This window comes from Corvus brachyrhynchos, unplaced genomic scaffold (genome assembly GCF_000691975.1).
Source record: "Corvus brachyrhynchos isolate BGI_N302 unplaced genomic scaffold, ASM69197v1 scaffold4, whole genome shotgun sequence".
NCBI classification, from domain to species: Eukaryota; Metazoa; Chordata; class Aves; order Passeriformes; family Corvidae; genus Corvus; species Corvus brachyrhynchos.
Window position 1 is genome coordinate 404,537 of NW_008237878.1, and position 23,337 is coordinate 427,873.

At 54.5% G+C, this 23,337-nt stretch overlaps 2 protein-coding genes across 5 annotated transcripts in view; one reads left to right on the plus strand and one right to left on the minus strand.

Moving 5' to 3' along the window:
• The window catches only part of LOC103614358 (semaphorin-3D), a 23,638-nt gene extending 17,021 nt beyond the window's left edge, over window positions 1-6,617 (plus strand). The window contains exons 3-18 of one of the 2 annotated variants that reach the window (XM_017732338.1): window positions 199-359; window positions 1,049-1,111; window positions 1,334-1,453; window positions 1,752-1,854; window positions 1,958-2,086; window positions 2,399-2,544; window positions 2,772-2,886; window positions 3,037-3,106; window positions 3,482-3,626; window positions 3,703-3,925; window positions 4,045-4,133; window positions 4,648-4,689; window positions 4,955-5,112; window positions 5,270-5,403; window positions 5,582-5,712; window positions 5,796-6,617. In XM_017732338.1, coding sequence (XP_017587827.1) covers window positions 199-359; window positions 1,049-1,111; window positions 1,334-1,453; window positions 1,752-1,854; window positions 1,958-2,086; window positions 2,399-2,544; window positions 2,772-2,886; window positions 3,037-3,106; window positions 3,482-3,626; window positions 3,703-3,925; window positions 4,045-4,133; window positions 4,648-4,689; window positions 4,955-5,112; window positions 5,270-5,403; window positions 5,582-5,712; window positions 5,796-6,119 — 2,153 coding nt within the window. In that variant the 3' untranslated portion in view covers window positions 6,120-6,617. The remainder of the gene's footprint in view (window positions 1-198; window positions 360-1,048; window positions 1,112-1,333; window positions 1,454-1,751; window positions 1,855-1,957; window positions 2,087-2,398; window positions 2,545-2,771; window positions 2,887-3,036; window positions 3,107-3,481; window positions 3,627-3,702; window positions 3,926-4,044; window positions 4,134-4,647; window positions 4,690-4,954; window positions 5,113-5,269; window positions 5,404-5,581; window positions 5,713-5,795) is intronic. The other variant, XM_008632287.2, reaches the window with a different exon arrangement.
• Window positions 6,618-6,744: 127 nt separating this feature from the next.
• Window positions 6,745-23,337, minus strand: part of RAD54L2 (RAD54-like 2 (S. cerevisiae)) — a 51,914-nt gene continuing 35,321 nt past the window's right edge. For 2 of the 3 annotated variants that reach the window (XM_017732339.1, XM_017732341.1), the window contains exons 8-22: window positions 23,269-23,337; window positions 22,375-22,571; window positions 21,520-21,862; window positions 20,087-20,264; window positions 19,355-19,606; window positions 18,689-18,807; window positions 18,268-18,383; window positions 17,160-17,259; window positions 16,616-16,821; window positions 15,203-15,378; window positions 14,280-14,476; window positions 13,971-14,167; window positions 13,378-13,467; window positions 12,709-12,801; window positions 9,678-12,492 (exon numbers count right to left, since the gene is read on the minus strand). The exon at window positions 23,269-23,337 is cut by the window's right edge and continues 2 nt beyond it. In XM_017732339.1, coding sequence (XP_017587828.1) covers window positions 11,603-12,492; window positions 12,709-12,801; window positions 13,378-13,467; window positions 13,971-14,167; window positions 14,280-14,476; window positions 15,203-15,378; window positions 16,616-16,821; window positions 17,160-17,259; window positions 18,268-18,383; window positions 18,689-18,807; window positions 19,355-19,606; window positions 20,087-20,264; window positions 21,520-21,862; window positions 22,375-22,571; window positions 23,269-23,337 — 3,223 coding nt within the window. In that variant the 3' untranslated portion in view covers window positions 9,678-11,602. Of the gene's footprint in view, window positions 9,517-9,677; window positions 12,493-12,708; window positions 12,802-13,377; window positions 13,468-13,970; window positions 14,168-14,279; window positions 14,477-15,202; window positions 15,379-16,615; window positions 16,822-17,159; window positions 17,260-18,267; window positions 18,384-18,688; window positions 18,808-19,354; window positions 19,607-20,086; window positions 20,265-21,519; window positions 21,863-22,374; window positions 22,572-23,268 lie in introns of those variants that run through there. The other variant, XM_017732342.1, reaches the window with a different exon arrangement.

The following is a 23,337-nucleotide window of genomic DNA, read 5'->3' on the forward strand; positions in this document are numbered from 1 at the left end:
GGAGGAGGCTCCGTGATGAGCTCAGGGGCACCGAGGGAGGTGGGTTTTCCTTAGGCAGTGGCAGGAATGTTATGTACCCTTGGAGCAATGATAGGTGACCAGAGCTGTCCCAGAGAGGGAGGTGTGGGGCCTCTGGCTGCTGGCTGTGTCACTCATGGATGGGTTTCTCTTTCTCCCACCTTTTTTTGTGCTCCTCAGACTTGCTGAAATCCAACAGCTCTCGCCTGCTGCTGGCCTCAGGGGATGGGATGGATTTCCAAGCCCTCTTGGTGGATGAAGACAGGGCCTGGCTGATGGTGGGAGCAAAAAACCATATATTCCTGCTCCACCTGGACCATCCCAGCAGTGAGCCTGAGAAGGTCAGTGCTGGGAGGAGGGTGGCCTTGGCCAGGCTGGCCTCTTCCTCCCTGGGAACCACTCCTTGTCCCAGCGCCAGGGCGTGGAGGTAGATGTGCCCTGGACTGGGCTGTTCTAACCTCACCAGGGACACATTTACACCAGGATGTCTTAATCAGTGGGGTCAGGCCATTGCTGGTGGAGCTGAGCCCTGCTGGGAAGGGCTGGCGCCAGAGGGACAGGGTGGCTTGGCCAGGAGAGGTGACCTGGGTGGACTGTGGGCAGTGCCCGGAGCCCTGCTGTCACACCTAGTCCCTGCTGCTGCCTCAAGAGCTCCAGCAGCGAGTCCACTAATGTCATCCCAAGACATCCTGCTGGCTGGGTGTACAGCCAGAGCCCAACAAAAGAAAATCCCATTAAGGCGCTGCAGCCTGGTGTTCCCACGGGCTGGGATCCAGGAGAGCCTGCCCACTGCCTGGGTGGGCCACGGCACGCCCAGGCTCTGTCCCCACACCAGGTTCACTCTGAGTTGATTTGGCAGGCTGCCACCCAGCCCTGGGACTCAGGGGGGTGTCAGAGCTGTGCCAGAGCAACCCCATATCCTCACAGTGCACCTGAGCCTGGCAGCGCCTGTTGGCTGAGTCTGTTCCCACTGGTGCCACAGGAGGCTGAGGGAAGCAGGGGCTGCATCCGTGGGATCTCTGTGTTTCAGATTTTCTGGCCAGCCCCCAGGGAGCAGGTCGAGCACTGCCAGCTGGCAGGGAAGAACGTGGAGGTAAGCAGGGCTGGCAGCCCCCACCCATCTCCTCTGGCAGCTCACCACGGATATTAAACAACCCCATCACCCTGAAAAGGAGCCTGGGGGTCTGCCTGGAATGGGGTTATGGAGCCAGCCAGAGTCAGCCCAGCTGGCCAGCTGCCAGCACAGGGTCTGGCCAGGCTCCGCAGCCCCAGCAGTGACCACAGCTCGGCCCTGATGAACATCTCCCCTGCGCAGACAGAGTGTGCCAACTTCATCCGCCTCCTCCAGCCCTTCAACCAGAGCCACGTGTTTGCCTGCGGCACCGGCTCCTACCAGCCCGTCTGTGCCTTCATCCAGCTGGGAGCCAGGGGGAAGGTGAGGGACACCCTGGACAGATATACCCCTATGGCAGAGGGTGTCAAGAGACTCCTCTCCCTGGGAGCAGGCGGAGAGGGAGCCCCAGAGCCTGGGGAGTCAGCCTGGTGCAGTCCCTGGCATTCACATGGCAAGAGCAACTCTGACTTGGGAATGTCAGGGGATGGGACCAGGTTCTGGCACCCCCTCGAGGAACCCACTCATCACAGACACACCAGCCACCTTCCCACTCTTCCCCCAAATTCCAGCTTGCTCCCAGACTCCCCCTGGGCTGACATCTCCCCCTTGGCTCTGGCAGGGTGCAGGGGCTCCCCGCATGCAGTTGGTGACGCACTCCTTGGAATCAGGGCGAGGACGGTGCCCGTACAGCCCCCACGAACCCTTCACGGGACTCCTCGTCGGTAAGAGCGAGTGAGGAGCAGAGGGGATGCTTGGAGGGGGAGTGCTGAGAATAATCTGTGCTGGGAGGTGCTGCTTCTCACCCACTCACCCCTGACCCTGCAGATGGGGAGCTGTATTCAGGCACCTCCAGCGACTTCATGGGCAGCAGCGCTGCCTTCTTCCGGACCTGGGTGCATGGGGCCGAGCAGAGCTACATCCGCACGGAGCAGAACCAGGACCACTGGCTGCACGGTAGGAGCAGGGTGACCTGTAGGGCGTGGGGGCCTATTCGTCCTACTGGGGAGAGGCTGGGCACAGCACTGGGGACAGAGCTCTGCTCTGGGCCCTCTCTCTTCTGCGGGGGGAAGCACTGATGAAACCCCTTGTGGGACCCATGCTCCACAGCCTGAGCACTGGAATGGTGTTCTGCCTCCTGGGTAGCCAGGTCTCCATGGGCCCTGTGTCCCCTCAGCGCCTCACACTGCTCCCAAGAGCAGTTCAGGGCAGTACCACAGGGTGGGATCAGGACACAGGACCACTTTGTACTGCTCCTTCCCCCTGCAGAGCCTGCATTTGTTGGTGCCTACGCCATCCCCGATACCTACAACCCCCACGATGACAAAGTCTACATTTTCTTCCGTGAGACGGCCATGGAAGCTGGCCAGTGGGAGCGGCGGCACATCCATGCCAGGGTGGCCAGGGTCTGCAAGGTCAGTCGCCAAGGCCAGCACTGTGTGGCCAGTTGTCCTACGAGATGGGCTTTTACTGCTCTGGACCAAGGAGCATCCCAAGCAGAGGAATGTGAGGGTGTCACTGCACACCTACCACAGGGCAGAAGGCTCAGGGCTGGGGGTGTCCCTCTGTGGGAATGAGGAGGGCACAGCAGTGGGGGAGACTCAGAGAGGCTGGATTGATCCTGGCTCTTGGTGCCTGGCAGAACGATGTTGGAGGGAAGCACAGCCTCATCAACCGCTGGAGCACGTTCCTGAAGGCCCGCCTGGTGTGCTCCATCCCCGGGCCTCAGGGCACTGAGACCCACTTCGACCAGCTGGGTGAGTGCACAGCCCTGGCAATGCACAACCCGTGAGCAATGCAGCTCCACCACGGCTGCTCCCTCCAGCACACCCCCAGGATGCCCACCTGCATCCTCTGGACTGGTGTTCCAGCTCTGGGGTGCCTCACCTCCACCCCTCTCTTTGCAGAGGATGTTTTCCTCCTGCACACCCGGGACCCCCAGAACCCCCTTGTCTTTGGGCTCTTCACGGTCTCCAGGTGAGCAGGACCCTCAGCAGCCCCTCTGTGGGACACTCCAGACCCCCGGCCCCTACCAGTGCTGCTCCACAGGGAGCTCTGCAAGGAGAAGGGCAGGACCAGCACCCAGCTGGCTGAGGAAGGGCCACCAGTATTTTCCTGCATTCCCTGCTGCTGGTTCACCTCCCCATTGTCAAACCACAGTTTTGGCATCGGCACAGCCAGTGATCCCCCCCGGCCGGACTGGCTGTGCCACAGGGATTCCTGTCACCCCGGCGTGCTGTGCATGACTCCGGGGCTGACAGGGGACAGCGTTGGCTCAGGGGGGTGTGGGTGTGCATACACCTGATCCCCGTGGAGCAGCAGGGACACTGAGAGCCCTGTGCTCCCCGGCAGTGGTGTCTTCAGTGGCTCTGCCGTCTGCATCTACTCCATGGCTGCCGTGAGAGCTGCCTTCAGCGGCCCCTTTGCACACAAGGAGGGATTCGACTACCGCTGGGTAGAATACAAGGGTCGTGTCCCCTACCCCCGCCCCGGCACGGTAAGGGAATGGGGAGCAGCTGGAGGGGTAGTGGGACGGACTGGCCTGGCCCTAATGCAGCCCCTGTGTCGCACAGTGCCCCAGCGAGACGTACGACCCCCTCCTGCAGTCCACCAAGGACTTCCCCGACGAGGTGATCAGCTTCATGCGCGGCCATCAGCTGATGTGGGAGCCCGTGTACCCGCAGGGCCGGCAGCCCGTGCTGGTCCGGGCCAATGTGCCGTACCGGCTGCGGCGGCTGCTGGTGCACCGGCTGGACGCGGAGAGCCGCCACTACGACGTGCTCTTCCTCGGCACAGGTGGGAGCTCACCCCGGCTCTGGGGACGCTGCCACCACGGCGCAGCTTGTGCGGCACTCTGGTGCTGGAGCCCGGGGGGCTCCCAACCCTGACAGCTCCTCCTCCCGCTGCCTTCACAGATGAGGGCAAAGTCCTGAAGGTGGCACTGGCCGGCGGGGTGAGCCGTAGCCCCGAAGTGATCAGCCTGGAGGAGGTCAGCGTCACTAAGGTACAGGCAGCCAGGGTGGCACCACGGGGGCTGAGGCGCCATGGTTGGATCACACGGGTTGCCTCCCGTGGCCGTGGCACCCTCCCCGCAGGCTCTGCAGGAAATCACTGACCGCTCTCAGGGAGGTTCTCACCTCACTGCTGGGGGCTCCCATCTGCTCTGGGCAGCAGGAAATGCTACAAGCACCGAGGGAAGCCAGTGGGACTGAAGCCAAGTCATCTTCCAGCTCCCCATCCAGTCCATGAGGGGGCATGTGGTGGCCTATTGGAGCCCTCACTAAAATGGGAGGGCTGAGTCCATGTTTGAAAACGGAACTGCTGGGCAGAGCTGTCCTGGGCTGCCCACGCCAAGCACAGTCAGCCCAGGCTCCTTGCATGGAGCAGATGGAGCTGTGACCAGGGATCTGGCCCAGGGTCCTGGCATCCTGCCACCGCTGGGGACACAATCCCACTGGCAGGCTGGGGCACCCAGGAGGCACAGACATGACTGCAGCACCCTCTTGTTTCCCCTCCAGGTGCCTTCTCCCATCCTAGACATGAAGTTATCACCAAAGCGGGTGAGTGTCCCCTCTGCTTCTCCCTAAAGCAGCCAAGGGAGAGAGGGCAACTGGTCCTAGCTACTCTGCCGGGTCCCTTGGCCCCAGGGGGTGCACATTTAGGGAATGGGATCCTGCCAGGGCATTAAGGGGTTGGCAGGCTCAGTCTCGCACTCCTGCTGTCCCCCAGTGCCCCTACCCCAACGGGGGGCAGGGGCTCTGTTCCCTGCCAGGCCTGGTCTCCAGCCGTGGGTGCTGACTGCCATTGTCCCGCTTACCCGAGCAGCAGGAGCTGTTCGTGAGCAGCACCCACGGGCTGCTCCAGCTCTCCCTGTACCGCTGCGAGCTCTACGGCAAAACCTGCACCGACTGCTGCCTGGCCAGGGATCCCTACTGCACCTGGGACAGCAAGACCTGCGCCCCACACCTGCTCACCGAGAAGAGGTGAGTGTGTGCCCTCGCCAGCCCTGAATCCCCCTGCAAAGTGATGCTGTTCGGAGCAGGGAAGGGCAAGCGCCAGCCCTGGAGCTTTATGCATCAGCCAGACCCCTACTGCCACTCTGCCTGCCTGTTCCCCACCCTTTCCTGGTCTCCCTTCCAGGCTGCATTGCCGCGGAGGAGTCCCACAGCCTGAGGTGGGACAGCCACAGCTCTCTCTGCTCTCCCACAGGCGTGCCCGCTGCCAGGACGTGCTGAAGGCTGACCCGCTCAGCCAGTGCCAGGACACGGCAGAGGGTGAGCTCCAGCCCCGGCGGGGGCAGCCAGCTGTGCCCAGGGAGCGCCATGCCCCGGCGGGCAGGCGGCACCGCGCTGGGAAACCGGTGCCCCCACCGCGGGCTGGCTGCTCCGTGCTGCCCTCCCTCCCTCCTGCCACACAGCCCCACACGGGGTACTCACCCCTTGCTCTGCACAGGGACTGCTGCGGTGGAGAAGGTGGTTTTTGGGGTGGAGAAGAACTCGACCTTCCTCGAGTGCCTGGCGCACTCCCCGCAGACCACGATCCGGTGGCTGGTGCGGCGCGGCGAGGAGACAGCCCCGAGCGAGGTACGGGGACAGGGCAGCGGGGACGGGGAGCAGGGGTGGCTCCATCCCCAAGGACTGACCCACGGGCTCTGCCTTTGCCCCAGGTCAGGAACAACGCACATTTCTTGGTGCTGGAGCAAGGGCTGCTGATCCGCCAGCTGGCGAGGGAGGACATGGGCACCTACGAGTGCCAGGCGGTGGAGCGCTCCTTGTCGCGGCCCCTCACCCGATACACCCCCCGCGTCATCAGGCAGGAGGCCATGGAGCTGCCACCGTATAAACGGAGCAAGGGAGCTGAGCTGGGAGGGGCCCACCAGAGCCCTCGGCCCCGGATCGACCTGCACCCAGGCTCCAAGGGCTTCCCGCCGGCCCCGTGGGCACCGGGCACGACGAACGGCCGGGTGCGGAGGCACCCGCAGCGCCTGTGAGGGGCAGAGGGAGCCCACAGCTCCCTTCCCGGTCTCTCCAGGGCCCTTCTCGCACGTCGGCACCAGCCCCGGGACACCTCTCGCCTTCCCGTGCAGAACCGCCTCGCTGTTACTACCTCAACCCCCGCCAGCCCCGCGGCCTCTCCGCGCCCCACGGGGCACAGGGGACAGGGCACGCAGCCCGCGCCGGCTCTCCGAGACTCAAAGCTATTTACCTGCAGAATATTTATTTCCCTTGTTTTCCCCCGGCCCTTACTGACGATCAGCAGCAGCAATAATAAGCACAGAGGACAGGGAGGAGCAAGAGCCAGCTGTCCCAATGGTTCCCTGACTCCTGCAGCACCCAGCCCGGGCAGGGCCAGCCGTGTGATGCCTCCCTCCGCTCTGGAGGCGGCAGGATGCTCACCTGGGTGGCTGCCGCGGTCTGGATGGAGCCCAGGTGCTGCTGGAAGCAGCAGGACGCAGCTGCTGGCTGAGCCTGGGCTCCAGGTGTGCAGAGCAGCTCCTGCCCAGCCCAGCTCCAACCCAAACCAGCTTCAAACCACACCACTTTCTTTTTTAATTTTGACATTTATTTTACTGAGGAGAAAAAAAAAAAAAAAAAAAAGAAGGAGAAGCAACAGGCAGTTATACCAACTTACAATTTATTATTTTTTTAAAAAATGACATGAAACACAAGTAAAAATAAATACATCATATAAACAACAAATTGTTCAAAGTCTCTGTTCTGGGAGATCAGGCGAGCACATCCCATTCGACAGAGAGAAGAGGGAAGCACATGATCATGCGTGGGGCCAACCGACCGAGCCGCCCTGCTAGCAATACTCCTCTTTCCAACCACAACAAGACAGGCCACAAACTAAGGCGGTAGTAAAAAAAGAAAAGAAAAAGGAAAAAAAAAAAAGAAAAAGAAACCCAAACCAACAGAAAACCCCAAATGAGACTCAGTGATGGATTCCTTCAGGCTCCCATGGATCTGCCAGACTCCAGCTCCGAGCTGGGTACCACGAAGCAGCTGAGGCAGCGGTGGTGGTCCGGGAGGTGGCAGAGGTTGTTCTCCCTCACTCGCCCCATCCTCCCTTCACAGAGAGTGCTTGCTCTGAGGTGCAAGGAGCCATCCCCTCACTGTAATCTAGCTGGACTATGATCCCTGTTCAACCTCTGCCCCCCCACCCCAGCCCTCCCCCACCCCTGGTCCTTCCAAGACTGGATCAACAAAATTTATTGCAGAGTGGCGAGAAATACCAGCTGGGAAGGTATTTGCTGTACTCGTCCCTGTTGGCCTGGAAGCCACTCCCAAGCAAGCAGCAATTCTCGCACATTCAGCCTCTTGAATTTGTTGCCCAGAGAAGTTGTGGATGCCCCATCCCTGGAAGTGTCCAAGATCAGGCTGGACAGGGCTTGGAGCAACTTAGTCTAGTGGAAGGTGTCCCTCCCCATGGCAGGGGGGCTGGAACAAGACAGTCTTTAAGGTCCCTTCCAACCCAAACCGTTCTATGATTCACTGACATCATAAAGTCAAAATACACATCATTTCTAGTGAAGACCCCATGGAAATCCCACCCTTTGCTTGTCAGAATATTTGCTTTCTCCAAGTAGCTGCATTCAACCCCCCCCACCCTCCCAGATACTCCAGCAGGACAACATCCAGCAGATCCTGCCCAGCTTGGGTCAGGCTGGGCTGTGTTGCCCCCACCCTGCAGCTCCCCAGGAAGCCCAAAGAGCTGCATCAGCAGTGGGGCCAACAAGCCCACCAAGCCCAGGGCACAGAGCAGCCGCAGCCCCCCATGCCCATGGCACTGTCCCACAGTGGTACCCAGACTTCACTTGACTGTACCCAGGAGTGGAAACCTCCCACCAAAGGCAAGGGCCGAGGGCTGGGTGCCAGCATGGAGGGCAGCTGACCATTCCCGAGGCCCCCACAGATCTGCCCTGGCCTTGGGCTGTGCTCGGAAATCTTCCTTACTGTCCAAAACCCTCTGCAGAGAGTCCTGCACTGCTGTCCTCAGTGTCACCCACAGCCCCTCTGAGAACCAGCAGCTGCTTCCCATCAGGTCATTTGGAGACAGAAATTCAGCAGCAAAAGAAAAATTTAACTCGTGCAAGGAAAGCCCCTGTTCCAGGCTCAGGAAAACCAAGAGAGGACCCTCTGCAGCAGAATCACATGCTGGAGACGAGAAACCTCTAGGGAGAGCAGATGTGGGAGAAGAGCAGGCCCCATGGGACGAGAGTTTTAGGGCTTGGAGAGTTCCCCCCCCACTGGGGATGACCCACACCCCCTCGTGGCTTCTGTGGGGCAGAGGAAATCCTTCCCATGGCACCATGGGAGAGCAGGTGCCTCCGGCTGCCTTGGAGCAGCCCCAGCCACTGCCAGCTCCCATGGGAGCCCTGTGGTCAGGGCATCACGGCCATCTCCGTGACCACCTCTCAGCCAAGGCTCTGCCAGGGCCCATCCCCTCACTAAGGGGGTGCCCAGGGCTGGTGGATGGGGCAGAGCTGGGGCTGGGGCTGTACTTGGGCACTTGCTGGGCAGGGCCCCTGTGCTGCAGCTGCCCAGGGCCGATGTTTGCCAGCAACGGGTCATGCACAGAGCAGCCGCACCACAGGAGGCTGCCAAGGGGTCTCCAACTCATGGCCACACAGGAGCCCGAAGAGCCCTCACACCCCACCCTGGTGCTGGGTTAACAGCCAGCCCAGGGCACATTCTGCACCCTGTGGCAGCAGAATGCCAGTCACCCTCAGCTCCTACAGCCACAGGGAACCACTGGAGAACATCAGGTGGCAGTGCAGGGATGTGCCAGGGCCTGCTCTGGAAGCCCTGGGCGCTCTCCTGGAGAGGCAAGGAGCAGAGAGGTGTGCAGTCACCAGTACCACATCCAGACCACGGTGCTGACTGCCCCCAGCCACATCTTCACACCTTGTCCCAGCACACGCCCCTTTCAGAGATGACGTGGGAGGGTCCCTTGGATGAACCCACTACCCTGACCCCCACAGGAAGGGCTGGGGCAGCCACAGGGCTCTGGGGGCTCTGCTCCTGTTCCCACCTCCCACATGCGCCCGCAGGTCTCAACATTTGCTACTCTCGACAAGGAAAGCCCTTGCCCAGGTCCATTCCCCAAATCCACGGGAAAACTGACAGCCTCACAGGGATGCAACGGACATCTGGGCAAGCTGGTCATACAATCAGTGTCACAGGGTAGTGCATGAGGTGGACACACAGAGCACAGGAGGGCATGACTCACAGATGCAGCACTGTCAAGTCTTTGGAGAAACTTGCATGAACACCATCAGTTAATTTGCTTTGTTACTTTTGTGGGGGGGTTTGATTTTTATTTCCATGGTGCATCCAAAGACAAGTTGTCCAGCAGTTTGCTCAGAACCCCTCGGTTTTCAACTCCTAGGATATGTTAAAGAAGAAAGCACTATTTTAATGTTTGTTTTTTTTAAAAAAATAATTAAAATAATTTGCATAGCTAAACTGTTGATCTAAGGCTTCTATGAATGGTGTGGTTATGTTTGACAGACAATGTCCATTAAACAGAGAAAGACACTAGGAAAGCCCCGTAACATTTTTTATTATGTTTCCGTAACACACGCGTGCACACACACCCCTCTCTCTCTCAGGAAGGGAGGTCCCCATCTTCCAGCACCCCTTTGGTGGAGGATGTCAGGACATCCTACCCTTTCCTACATCTAGTTGGTCCCAGCAAACACCAGTGACTGCAGCTTCCATGGCCTAGGGGTCCCCTACAGCCTACCACCAGCTTCAGGGACATCCAACGCAGGCAAGCACAGCTCCTGCATGGTGACACCCAAATGTGACACGGAGGTTCCTGGGTTTCAAGTGTCCATCCTAGTGCGTTCACACACGCAGTCACATGCTCCAAGTCCAGCTGCACCTGGGTATCCCAGCCTCTCCCTAGGAGCCCTGGCCCTGAGGAGCTGCCAGGGTGCTCACTGGCAGGGCCAGGACCAGGCTCTGCACGTGTGGGGCCGAGCAGGGGGGGGCCGCTCCCTGTGTGGGGAAAGGCACTTCCCCAGCAAGAGCTCTGCTTTCCCAGCTCCACACACCTCACAGCTCTCCTTCTCACTGGGAATGAGCACAGGAGGCTTCCACATGTGCTCCTCCACCTGCCCCATGACAAAAGGATTCCATCCTCCCTCCAGCTGCTCAGCACTCAGAGCAGCTCCTGCTCTGGCAGAATGCCCTGATAGGGCACATCCAGTCGGTGCCACCCAGGTCAGCCACAGGCCACCTCCACAGTTGGCCCTGCTCCTAGGCTAGGCTTTGGTCAACCGTCTGCTTCTCCCCACACAGACAACCCAACAAGCGACCACTGCATGATGGAGGCCAGCTTTTTATTTTTTTTAATATGGAAATTAATTTAAAAGTAGAAAGAAAGACTCCCCCAGACAATAAATATTATGCCTTCATGAAATAAATTAATGTAGAGATTCTGTGCAGGGGGAAGTCCCTCCAGTCACAGATTCAACAGCAACTGGCACTGGTCCAGTGTCCCCTCCCAACCTTCTCCACTGCCTGGTGCTGTTCAGAAGCAGCAGCGAGCCCACCCACCCCTGGATCTGGTGGGCCACAGCAGGGTGAGACGTGGCCTTCACACAGCCTGGCAGGAGACAGGGAAGTCACCAGAATTCCCCTCTGATGGCCACCAAGACACTGCTCCACGCATCTGGCCTGGCACACAGAGGTGGCATCAGACCCACAGGGCCAACCTACCTTGGACGGGACCCTCCAGAAGGGCCTGGGGGAGCCCCCCACCAGAGCCCTGGCACAGGAGCCTGCCTAGAGCCCTCACACTAGTCTCATGTGAATTTGAAGAGGGTGACAAATTGTGGGGTATTTTCTTTTTTTTATCTTTTTTTTTTTCTTTCTTCTTTTTTTTTTGACATCAATCCCCTCCCTCCCTGCCCCAACATACACAATGTAGAAGCCTCCCCATTCCCTCCCCATTAAAAACACTTTGTCCCCAAGCTCTGGTGGAGTCACCCCTGGCCCACCCTTCTCGCAGTGGGAGAAGTTCACAGATAAGGCAGTTCATGTGAGAGGAGCTTGGCCCTGCCAGCGGTCAAGCCCGCGCCTCCAGGCCTGAGAAGGGCAGTGACTCACAACACCAAGCCTCCACGGCCAGACAAGACAGAGAACAGAGACAGACAAGACAGAGCATGGGGGGAGGCACTCCTACAGTTTGCATTGCTGCTTCCCTCCTCCCCTGGCTCTTGCTCCCCCGGCTCTCACAGGTCCACTCTATCCCTCTCCCATCTCCCAGCCCCTAATACAATTCTTATCCTTGACAGCTAAAAAACAACAAAACAAAACGAAAAGAACAAAACCACCCCCACGCCACACCCTTTGCATCCTCTCCACCCACTGCCGTGGCCCAGAGGGAAAATCCTGACTCCCAAAAAGGTCCTGCAACTTTTGCCTCCTGGCAGAGCTGAGACCGAGCAGGAGCTGGGCCTTTTTATTTCCCTGTGATCTCTATGACATCGTCGTCTTTGTCCTCATCATTAGAGCTGCATCCCACCTCTGGGACCTCCTGGGGTTCAAACTGAGGCACCTGGGACCGAAGGAGACCCCCAGCCGGGTAGCCCGAGTGAGGGGACATGTAGCCAGGGTAGGCAGATGCCATGCTCCTGGGAAGGCTGCTAGGCAAGACGGGGGCTGGGAAAGGAGCGAACATCCTGGGCTCGGGCAGGAGTGACTGCGTGAAGGGAAGCGAGTAATTGGGCAGCACCCCTGTCAGAGAAGGGTTTAGCATGAATGAGGGGACGCTGGCGGTGGCTGAGGTAGCAGCAGAAGAGCTGGCGGTGCCGGCTGTCAGCAGAGGGTCAGTAGTCACAGGGAACACCAGATGAGGGTCTGGGAGTAAATTGGGCAGCTGGTAATAAGAGGAGCCAGTGCCCATGTACAAGGAGTTTCCTGGCTGGGAGGCAAATGGATGGGTTAGGTTGTGGTTTAAAGAGACAGGAGGCATGGTGAACCCACCAGAGACGGGGTACCCGTGTTCGTACGGCTGCACGGACGATGGCAACTGGCGCTTCTTCTGCTGCCTCCGGGATTGCTCCTCCGGAGCCGACGGCGACGTTGACTTGCGCTTGTTGCCCCGTAAGTCCAACACCGGGTGGGCATCGCCATGCTGGCTGGTGGCTGGCAGGGCCGAGGACACGGAGGGAGCCATGCAGTGAACCCCCACGCGCTGCTCGGCTCCTCGGGCGGTGGCTCCGGGCGCGTTGTCCGTGCGGGCGGCGTGGCCCTGCGCCGCGTTGGTGCTGGCCTCGGCGCTGGGGAGCTGTGGGGATGAGGCACTGTGTCTGCCATTGCTTGTGGACTCCAGGGAAGAGCTCTGGGAGCCTGCAAACAAGGAGATGGGGCAGGTGAGAAAGATGACCTCAGAGAAAAACCTGTGGGCCAAGAGGCAACAGTGGAAAGGAAGGTGGGAATATCTCGGGGAGATGGCGGGGTCAGCTCTAAACACAGACATGATGGAATACACCAGGGAATACTGCCGCATACCCTCCAGTAGGAAAGCACATGTGCAAGCCCCACACAGCACCCACAGGCCCCTACCTGAGGCAGCTGTCCGACGGTCTTCATTGCCCTTTGGCTTCCCAGTGGTCCGTATGGCAAAAATCCGACCGTCACTGGTCCGGATATACGTCCCTGGAACACAAGCAGGACAACTTTATTCAACAACTTCATTACTATTCCAGTCTCAGCTCAGGACCTGAATCTGTGAGCTTGCAAGGCTCCTTGGGCAAGAACAATACAGCAGCGCTACACAGGCCCAGCCCAGATCCTGTAGGGAGATTAGTGTGGAGCTTCTACCCCCTTCTTCACCCTTCATTTTCACCCTTTCAGCTTTCCTGGACCGGAGATCACCCCCTCCCAGTGTGCTGCCAGTGGGAAATGTGGAACTTCACATTTGGAACAGTTTGCTCTGGGAGAACCAGGGAATATTTGGCTGCCTCAGGACTTGCAGTGAGTATTGTGAGAAGGAAGAACTGAGCCACGAAGTTCAACAGCTCCTCTCAGGGACAGGAGCAGCCACAGCTGCAACAGCCCTGCAGCATCAGCACACCCAGAGCATGGGCAGCAACAGAGTCACTGCAAACTTTAGACCTCGTCCCCTTCTTGTTTCTTTTTTCTCAAAGGACTGATTCATGGCTTTACATAATTTTCTTTCCTAATTAGCACTGGCTAGGACCCTATCCACAAATCTTAGCAGGACAGAATTACCTTTTGTCCCTCGGATGATGTGGATGCTCTCACCAGCACTGATTCTTGCCTGTACATCAGTGGATGTGTTTGTACCCGGAATCACAATATCTGGCAGTGGGGAAAGAAACAGAATAGTGCCTGTTAATCTACCCACCAGCCACAGCCAAGAGAGAGCAGGTGCACCACCAACCCCTTTTTTTGCAGTGCAGTTGTCTCTCCTATGTGCTGTGCTATAAGCAAGCCCTGGATTTATTTCTACACAGCATAGGAAGGCAGCAGAGGCTGCCAAGGAAGGCTACCAAGGAAGCAAAAGCCAAGCTGTCCTGGCACAGCATCTCCAGGATCACCAGTGACAGTACTGCAGGTCCTATCAGGGAAAGTTCACTCCCAGCAATCTGCCAGGTCCATGACTCTTGCATACCTGCAGGGAAAGTCCTCCAGGCACAGGGGAACCACTCAAATGCAGAGAGATAGTATCTTTGGCTCTGATGCCCATCTGCCCACAGCCCATGTGGGCATCAACAACTCACCCTGATCCTCAGTTCACCATGGGCATCCTCAATTTACCATGGGCATCGCAACCCAACCCACTGTGAGCAGCACCAACTCACCCGTGGTGGTAACAATCTTCTGCACAAAGACACCAGCTCGCTGTAGATAGTTGATGGGAAAGTTGACAGCAGGGTTGGAAGTTGAGGTTGATCCTGCACTGCCCATGGGGACGTGCCGGGGCATCATTGGAATGGGGGTGGACTGAACTGGGCGGACGCTTGCCACCGGTTTGTCCTCACCCTTGAGGGCTGGTCGCCTAGTGAGAGAGGAGGGAGGAGAGTGCAGCACCCGCCCCACAGGGATAAGCATCCTCTGCCTGCTCATTTCATGTCTACAGCCTGGGGAGAAGGGAAGGGGCAGGTGCTCACCAGTTCCTCTGGCTAAAGGCAGGGATGCTTGTCAGACTCTGGTCACTGGCTGGGTAATACTGTGCGTAGGACGGCCGGGTGTAGGGGACGGATGCTCGCTTTTCCTCCTCATAGCTCTTCTTGGCTGCTTTTTTCTCTGCCTTGGTCAGCTTGTGCTCCTTCCGGTCGATCAGCAGTGACTCGTGCTGAAAAGGCTCCTGCAACCCCACAGCACCGCGGTTCTGGCACCCACAGACCGCAAGAGGGAACCAGCACACCCCGAACGGCAGCCACCCGCTCCCTGCAGCAGCCTTTCTCCTTCCCAGGCTGGCAGAGCTGGCCACGGCAAAGCACGTGTGGGGGACAACACTGTGGATGTGACCAAGGCTCATCTTGAAGGGTGACAGTCAGCTAATGCCATCACCTGCCCAGCCAAGGCCATCACTTAGCATGAGCACACAGCAAAACCGAGGAGCTTTGGCCAGGCCAAGAGCACAAGCACTGAGCCCGCCACGATGTCACACAGCCCCCAGAACCCCACAGCACCTAGCACAGGCCCACTCTGCAGCATCACCCCACAAGTGATACTCCTGACAGCACAGGCCAGTGCTGCCTGTCCCAGCTTTAGTTTAAAGTCACCCCAGGAAAAGAGCTGGTAGCAAGCTGGGATATTCCACTGCCACCTTTGCACCCAGCACCAAGTTGAAGAAAGGGATGCCTGACAACCTTCCCCCAAACCTGTACAGGACAGAGGTGTTTCTAAATGAGTGGAAGATATCACAGGGAAGGGCAAGGATCTTTGGGTCATCTCTAGAGAATTTTCTGCCTATTCCCACCAGCACCCAGGTGCATCCTTCTTGCCACCATGGCCCCATCTCACTGCCAGACTCCTCCAGGCCCATTCCTGCCTGTGCAGTGCCAGCAAGGAAGCAGGCTGGTCTTACCTTGGTGATGAGGTGAGGATACTTGAGACAGGCTAATTGTAGAACAGACTCCTTCATCTTGCTCGGATTGAGGGAGAGCTGAGCAGGGTCAGATTCTTCTTCCACAAAATGCAGCAGGTTCTCCACCTCCCGTCGAGTGAAGTTCAGCACTGGGTTCAGATCATCCACCACCCGATCTGGAAAAGAGATGAATGGAGTGAGCAGAGAAGGGAAGAGATCAGTGCTGCCTGCCTGCTGCCCTTCCTACACTTCTGTCCTAACACAGCTCCCTCCTTGCAATCTACACAATCCTCAGAAGTATTCGGTAAATGTCAGGGCAAGGAGAAAAATCATCATGTTCAGAGCCGAGCCTGTTTGACCAAGTCAGGCTGACAAGTGCCTGTGCTCCAGACTGCTCAGCAAAGCTGTGTAGGTCACCAAGCTCCTGGCAAACAGGAACACAAAACTAATTGTGGCTAGTGTCCCACCTCATGTAACAAGGCTGTAAACATACATGTCCTGGGACAGAACTGCAGCCACATCAGCATGTGTTCTCCCACAAATCCCACCAAAAAGGCTCAAATTAATAACTATGTATTAAAGTGGAAAGCTCAGAAAAGCAGCCACATTCCCTCCCTCTCAAGAGCCTGAATGTTTTCCTTGAATATTCCCTCTGGCACACAGGTCAAATGGGAGCACATGGAGAAAACATCTCTATCCAGGACTCTCCTGGGAGCCAAGCCAGCTGCCAGGGGACTCCACCTCGAGTGCACAACAGCAAACTGAGCTGATCACGCTGGACTGCTGCCTCTGGAGTTGGGTTTTGAGCAAAGAAGGACACAGAGCTCTCTTTGGGTCACCACAACCCTCAGCTGCACATTCTATGAGAGCAGCTTGACAACTGGCACAAACCACCATGAAAGATACTTTCGGTACAAAGGCAGGTCAGAACCACAGTGAATTGATTATTCTTGGCATCTAAGCAAGCCCTATAAGTCAAAGGTATCAATATACGTTTTAATTTAGCTATTTTCCCTCTCTCACTGCAGGAAAAACGGAGACACAGAGCTATTTATGGAGTAACACCCAGTTTAAATGAGCAATACCCAGGCAGAGGGGAACAAAGGATGAGCACCCCCCAAGTCTCCAGTCTGTTGCAGCAGCCAGAAGAGGAGCAGAGAAAGTAAATGGCACAGCAATGGATTGGGACCACAACCTTGTTGCAGGATGCTGGCTCTACCACCATGAAATTCTTACAGAATCCCACGTCAATGCTAACTCAAACATCAAACATAGCCCTGAGACAGTGCCTATCACCTCTCTGTCTGGTTTTCAACCTTAAAAAAAGCAGTTACAAATCCCACAGAAACAGGACTTACAGGAGCTAAGAGGAGTGAAAGCTGAGAGTGGAACGTTGTGTTCATCCACACTTACCTGACATGCCCTGCTTGGAGATCTGACGGTCATAGATCTTCTTCTCCAGGGTATAATCAGAAACCAGTCTGTAGATGTGGCATGGCTTCTTCTGCCCGTAGCGGTACACGCGGCACACGGCCTGGGCGTCGTGGCACGGGTTCCAGGAAGCATCAAACACCACCACTCTGTTTGCTCCAATGAGGTTGACACCCAAACACCCAGCACTGGAAAATTAAGGCAAATTTCAAACTGCTGCCATGGCCAATTTCCAAAACTTCTACGTAGGGGACAATCATCACAGCCAAGAGTCCATAAAGGGTCTATGGAAAATTTCCTCCAGTCAAACTTTAAACCCAAGTTTGGTTTTCAAGACTGTCAGGCTTGAGGTCTAAGGTTGCAGAGGCCTAAGGCTGAAATCCTACATCCCTAGGGAACTCAGAAGCAGATGGCACTATCATACCATGGAGAGTAAATTACAAAGGAAGTTAAGAACTGAAAACTGACATGCATCCAGAACACAGTACAAGTCCTCCCACGTGCCCTTCTGCTCCAGCCAACTCACCGTGTGGATAAAAGGAAGAGCCAAACAGAGGTGTTGCTGGGATCATTAAACTGGTTAATCAGCCGTTCTCTTTCCGAGGCAGAGGTGCTGCCATCCAGTCCTGAGAAGGAAATTAAAGATACATTTAAAAGCTCTGTATGTTTGGGGGATTTCTATCAGAACAAACCCACTTTCCAAACACTGATCTTTGAAACTGGTTCCAAACCAGTTCTGGATCTTTTCAAGTCATGTTCTGCAGGATCTCAACTGGACCACTCTGTACCTGTAATATGCCCAGCCAGGCAGGTGCAATGCAGCCAGCCAGGTTGGGACTTGTTCAATTGAAAGATCAAGTAAAACATTACTCAAGCTTGTCAGTGCCAGGCCTGGGAGCACTACAACACATTTAGCCCATTAAGGCTCAGCTTTAGGCAAGATGGATAGCAAGCAGGAACAACAGGAACAAAGGCCTCGTGTATGCAGGAAGCTCCAGGAACCAAGAGAAAGCAAAATTGTAAAGCCTTTGGCAAACCCCCAGAAACTGAGCACAGAGAGCACTGGTGTAGAGGAGTGCAGGGAGTGTCATGTCTCTGTTCCTGGGCAGCAGCTTGCTTCTGGCAGCTCTGCAAAAATCAGGAACACCATATCCACCACTCTTCTCAGTCCTGGCCTGTAAAGTAGCCACATATACTTTACAACCCATACCAGAAAAAGATTTAAAGCTGGGGAAGAAGGGAGAGGAATTCACAGCCTTGAGCAAGTGAAAGCATTCCACAGTGATTCTGATTTTGGAAGCAAGATCTAGCAAATAGCCAACAGGAAGCAAAAAGTATTTTTTGCAACTTTAAAAAAGCAGTAGTGTGTAAGTGAGGTGTCAAAGATGTCTAACATCTTCTAAGTAAGATGTCAAAAGAGGATTTGGAAATTACTGGCTAACTGCCATCCAACTGACATTGTCTTCCAAAACAACTGAAGTAAGAACAGTCTGAAAGAGGTTCATCAGAAGAATGCTTCAGCAGAGCATTTTCACACCCAAAGACAACTAAAAGGAGATGGTGGGCGACTTTCAGGAATTAGTCCTTCACAGGATCAAACAGTGTCACAACAAAAGAGAGGAGGCTGCACTCACTGTAGTAGTTGATGTTTCGGACCCAGTTATGAACTCCTCCATCTGAGCCTGGAGGACTTGGCATCGGTCTCTTTGCCAAAAACTCTTCAATGACAGATAAGGTGGACAAGCTCTGGCTGCAAAACCAAGATCTCTGTTCAGGAAAAAGCCCCCCAGCAGCAAAAGTGGAATATCAGAACCTTTCCCCAACCATGACAGAGCTGATGGTTACAAACCCTGTTTGTGCAGCACACTCCTCACTAGTAAATGTGACAGTGGCAGAAGTATAAAATCCATGGATGAAAATCAACATTAATACAAGAAAGGAGAGAAGGGGAACTGCCACACCATTCACCCTGTGTAACAACCTGCTAGTACCAGGGGGGATCCAACTGCTCCAGTATTTAATGACTGTAGGATCAGCTGTTGATACTCTGCTTACCTGAAGACCAAGATCTTGTCTCCAAGCTTCACACTTTCCTCAATTAGGTGGAAAAGTAGCACCATCTTGGGTGAGTTCTCCAGGACTCCCGTCTGGTAGTCACACAAGATGTCTTTGGCCTACCGAGAAACGGGAGACTATTACAGGTGGAGTTGCTCATTCCCTGTTTAGTTCAACAACCCTGTCTCAAGGTGAGAGAAATAAATCATGGCAATGAGGTTATTTACATCCAGTTGTTTGAGGTGACAATGTTATTCTCAACTACTGCTGCTACCTCCCATTCCAAAAGCTCCAAATGACAAACTTCTTTGATGAGTATCCTCTTAACCTGTCATGACTCTTATCTCAAGAGCTTTGCTCCATCCTTCTAGATTTACCACCATCTTATTTAGATCGAACTTCATCCTAACACCTTTATTTAGAATAGCAAAGTCCACGGCCTTTTTGGTCAGATGAGAGCAATGGCATAAGAGTGCTGCCTGCACTTCTACCTCATGAGAGTCACAAACCCCTCCTAGCGCCATGCTTTTCAAGATGCTCTGTGGTAAAGAGAACATAAGAGAAACCCACAACTCAAACAGAAGAGTCTTCTCTTTGCTCTGCTTCAGAAAACTGTCCAGCCTTTCAGACTCTCCAAATCAAGAGTTCTCCAGCAGTGACACTCACCCACTCATAAGTTACGACCTGATTTGCTCTCTCCTGAAAAGGGTTGAAGCCAACACTCTGGAGGAACTTGCTATTAGTCGCTTCTCCAACTGGTGATGCCAAAGTATTACTCTCTGTTTTGACTTTAATTCCCTGAGGCTGGCAGCGGGAATTAGTACTTGCTGTGCTAAGGTCATCCACATCCAAATCCTGCTCATTTGCCAGATTCTCCTTTTGCAGAGCTTCATACAACACATCTGGATGGTTCCAGATCTGAAGGGATAAAGAAAGAAAGTGGTTAGACCTGCACTAGTCTGCTGCTTGCCAATGATTGTGACCTGAAAGCCCCCATAGCTATTCAAAGGAAGGAACTAATATTTCTTCTGGCTCTCATATCTTTTGAAGTGCCCAATTCTTTCCTTGAGAACAAACCAGGAGGTCACTGTGCACCCCACACAGCACAAAAGCAGAGGAAGCTGCCTGTTTGCACTACAGCAGGTAAAGTTATGCAGTTTAAGATACCAGCCCAAACTGTTTCAGCTGACGGCAGCAGGTTTCTTGCACAGTTTGAAAGAGACATTTAACATCCCTGCAGTCCAGTTCTGGCAGCAAAGATAACAATACTGTTGAACCACTGCAGAGCACTCTGGGGAGAGATGATGTCCCCGGCCTTCTTTCACCTCCTCTTCTGACTTACATTCCCCTTTCCCCAACATATTAGAACACTTCTTTGCATCTTCTGCTAAAACCTACCTTACAACAGACACAGAAAGCTTTGAGTGGGTTCAGTCCCAGCCAGCCACTGTTGCCTGCATCTCGGAACCGGTTCATGAACTCCGTGTAAAGGGCCCGCTGGATCTTGGACAGACGTACCAGAATGACATGTTCTTCCTTAGATGGGAGCTGAACCTTCAGCACGTTGTGGCCTCGCCTGTGGAGGAAATAAAAACAGTGAGATAAATACAGGGAAGGGAATTTCCCAATATGAACTCCCTGTGGCTGCCTGTAGGGTAAGATTTGAGTTCTTGCCCACCCGGCTGCAGGGAGAAGGACTTCTAAATTGCATGTTTCTCTAATGCATGTCACTTCTGAGATACTCTTCCTGCAGCCAAATACCAATTGTAAACACAATTACAAAGACCTCAAACATTACAATCTTCTAGCACAGGTCACAGAGTTAAGAGGGTGATGAAAGTCCTGTTTTCCATGGTAGCTGAAAAATAGAAAAAAGGCGTAAAGTCTATTTTCAGCTCTGCCAATGATTAAGACACTTCAGACCATCATCTTAGAATCCTCATCTGAGAAAAAAATGCTGGTTTGTTTCCAGAGTGGTGGAGTCACTGTCACTTTTCTTAACATTTTCATGAAACAGTTTCAGATCCTTGGATAAGAATGTCACAAAGCGCACAACCAAATTGGCTATTAAGCCATCAAAATAAACCTGAGGTCACTCTGGGGCAGTTAGACGTATAGTTCTCTAATATCAGAGTCTGTGGTACCAAAGCAAACCAACTTTAGTGTGGTCAGCAGGGCCAGGGCAGTGACCCTCCCCCTGTACTCAGCACTGGTGAGGCCCTGCCTTGAATCCTGGGTTCAGTTTTGGGCCCCTCACTACAAGACAGTGAGGTGCTGGAGCATGTCCAGATTCAGGCAATGGAGCTGGGGAAGGGTCTGGAGCACAAGTCTGATGAGAAACAGCTGAGGGGGCTCAGCCTGGAGGAAAGGAGGCTTTGGGGGGACTTCTCTCTCTCCACAACTACCTAAAAGTAGGTTATACCCACGTAGGGGACAACCTCTTCTCCCCCAGGTAACAGTAGTAAGACAAGAGGAAATGGCCTCATATTATGCCGGGGCAGTCTAGATTGGATATTAGAAAAAATTTCTTCATGGAATGGGTAGTCAGACATTGGAACAGATAGTTCAGGAAAGTGGTGGAGTCATGAACCCTGGAGGGATTTAAAAGACTCGTAGATGTGGCACTTGGGGACAAGGTTTAGTGGTGCCTCTGCTGGGTTAACGGTTGGAATTGATGATCTTACAGGGCTTTTCCAACCTAAATGACTCCACGATTCAATAAGGCAGCCAGATTTAGTTGTAGTACATAAACACAGCCAACAAGCCAAGTAACTTGGGATGAAGGAGCTGTTTGCATGGCCTACACCCCTGAGAACTCCCTGTGGACTCACCGCTGCACGAAGCCCTCCAGCAGGCTGTGCAGGACGTGGCTGCGGTACCGCATCAGCCGCACGTCCTGGGGGGTGCTGTCAATGCACTGCCCGTTCAGGATGGGCCGCTCAAACATGTTACTGAACTCCTGCCGCGAGCCCAGGAAGTCAGGCCGCACAAAGTCCACCATGCACCAGTACTCGATGAGGTTGTTCTGCAGCGGGTACCCAGTCAGCACCACCCGCCGGCGCGAGCGGATGTTCTTGAGCGCCTGGGAAGTGCTGGCATGGCAGTTCTTTATCCGGTGTCCTTCGTCACAAATAACCACATCTGGGCCGGGGCGAGACAAAGCCTTCTCAATCCCTGAGGACAAAGGAACATTACGTTTTAGTTAGAGATGGATAAGACAAAGTTCTGATTTTATAAGGTCACCAGCTTCATAAAAGAGGGGTAGTTCTGAAAGACAAAAAAGCAGTATCTATGGGTGCAGAGAGCAAGGCTGATGCAGGAGATAACATATGACTAGACACTAGTTCTGATTTAGCAAAATGTGGTAATGAGCAAACATGACTGCTCCTTGATTTCTGCTCAATGACCTGCATTGCATCAAGTTGGGTGTCTTGCATCAAATCAGAGGGGCAAATCTCACACTGACAAATCCCACAGTTCAGTGTACTGAATTCCACACTTGCAGCTCTTTCAAGAAACTAAAGACTCAGACAAGGCACAACAACCTTCTCCTTCCAAAGACACAATCCTGCCCAGCAAAGTTTGATCATGTTAAAAGCAAGTTACAGGTTGTTTCCTTGTGCTGCCACAGCTGACAGCCAGCTGGACAGCAGAGTCACACTCTCCCTCGAGGGCTGACTTCCCACCTTTCAGAAGCTCCTGCTGCCGGTCTTCCTCATCCAAGTCAATAATGACAGGGCCAGTTTGTTTCTTTGTTCTCTTCTTCCTGCCAGTGGCAAAGGACTTCTTCAGTGAGAGGAGACGGTACATCTCGTATCCCATCAGCAGCACACCACCTTCTGTCACCCAGTCATTCACCACCTTTGCACGTGCAGCTGTCGTCCTACAAAACAACCAAATAAACTGTAAGCTTTACTCCAGTTTCAGGTTGAATCACTGGATTGGAGTCTGTTGAGAAAAAAGACCAATGCATTAATTAAAGCACTTTTCTCACATCAAACCAGATGGAGGGATACAATTAAATTTCTTTGGGAAACAAACTGATACAGAGGGGAAGAAAAGCCTTTTATGGGCCATGGATAGCAGTGTTGAGACTGACAAATCCTTACAGGAACTGAGGTGTAGAAGTCTGTCATGCACACAAGCATATCAAACTCAAAGAGTTCCCTTTTTATAGAGCTGTTGAGTCTGCCTCTGCAAAAACCATTTTCAGAATGAGCTGCCAGTGCACATGGTTTTAATCTTCGGTTGTTTATCCCCTGTTGTCTCCTCCAATGCTCCTGTCCCTCAGGCTTCCTTCCCTTCCAGCCTGCTCAGAACTGGTTCAGATGAAGACACTGTCTTTGCTCAGTCCACCACAGTACATCAGATCCTGGCCACATGGCTGGAGTGACATCAGCAGATTCACATATATCCCACCCTGAAGGTGAAGACCTCAACAGGTAGGTGTATGAATAGAGCCAATGAACTGAGAATTCCCCAGGACCACTGCACTGCCCTCATCCATGCAAGGAAAATGATCCAGAGAGAAGCAGAGGTCCCTGAGCCAAGAGCTCAGAAAAGCTTTTACTGTCACCTACTTGTGTTCATCATTCAGGATGTGGACTTTGAAGGTGCGGGGCTGGACCTCTTTGGAGTTATAATCAGCA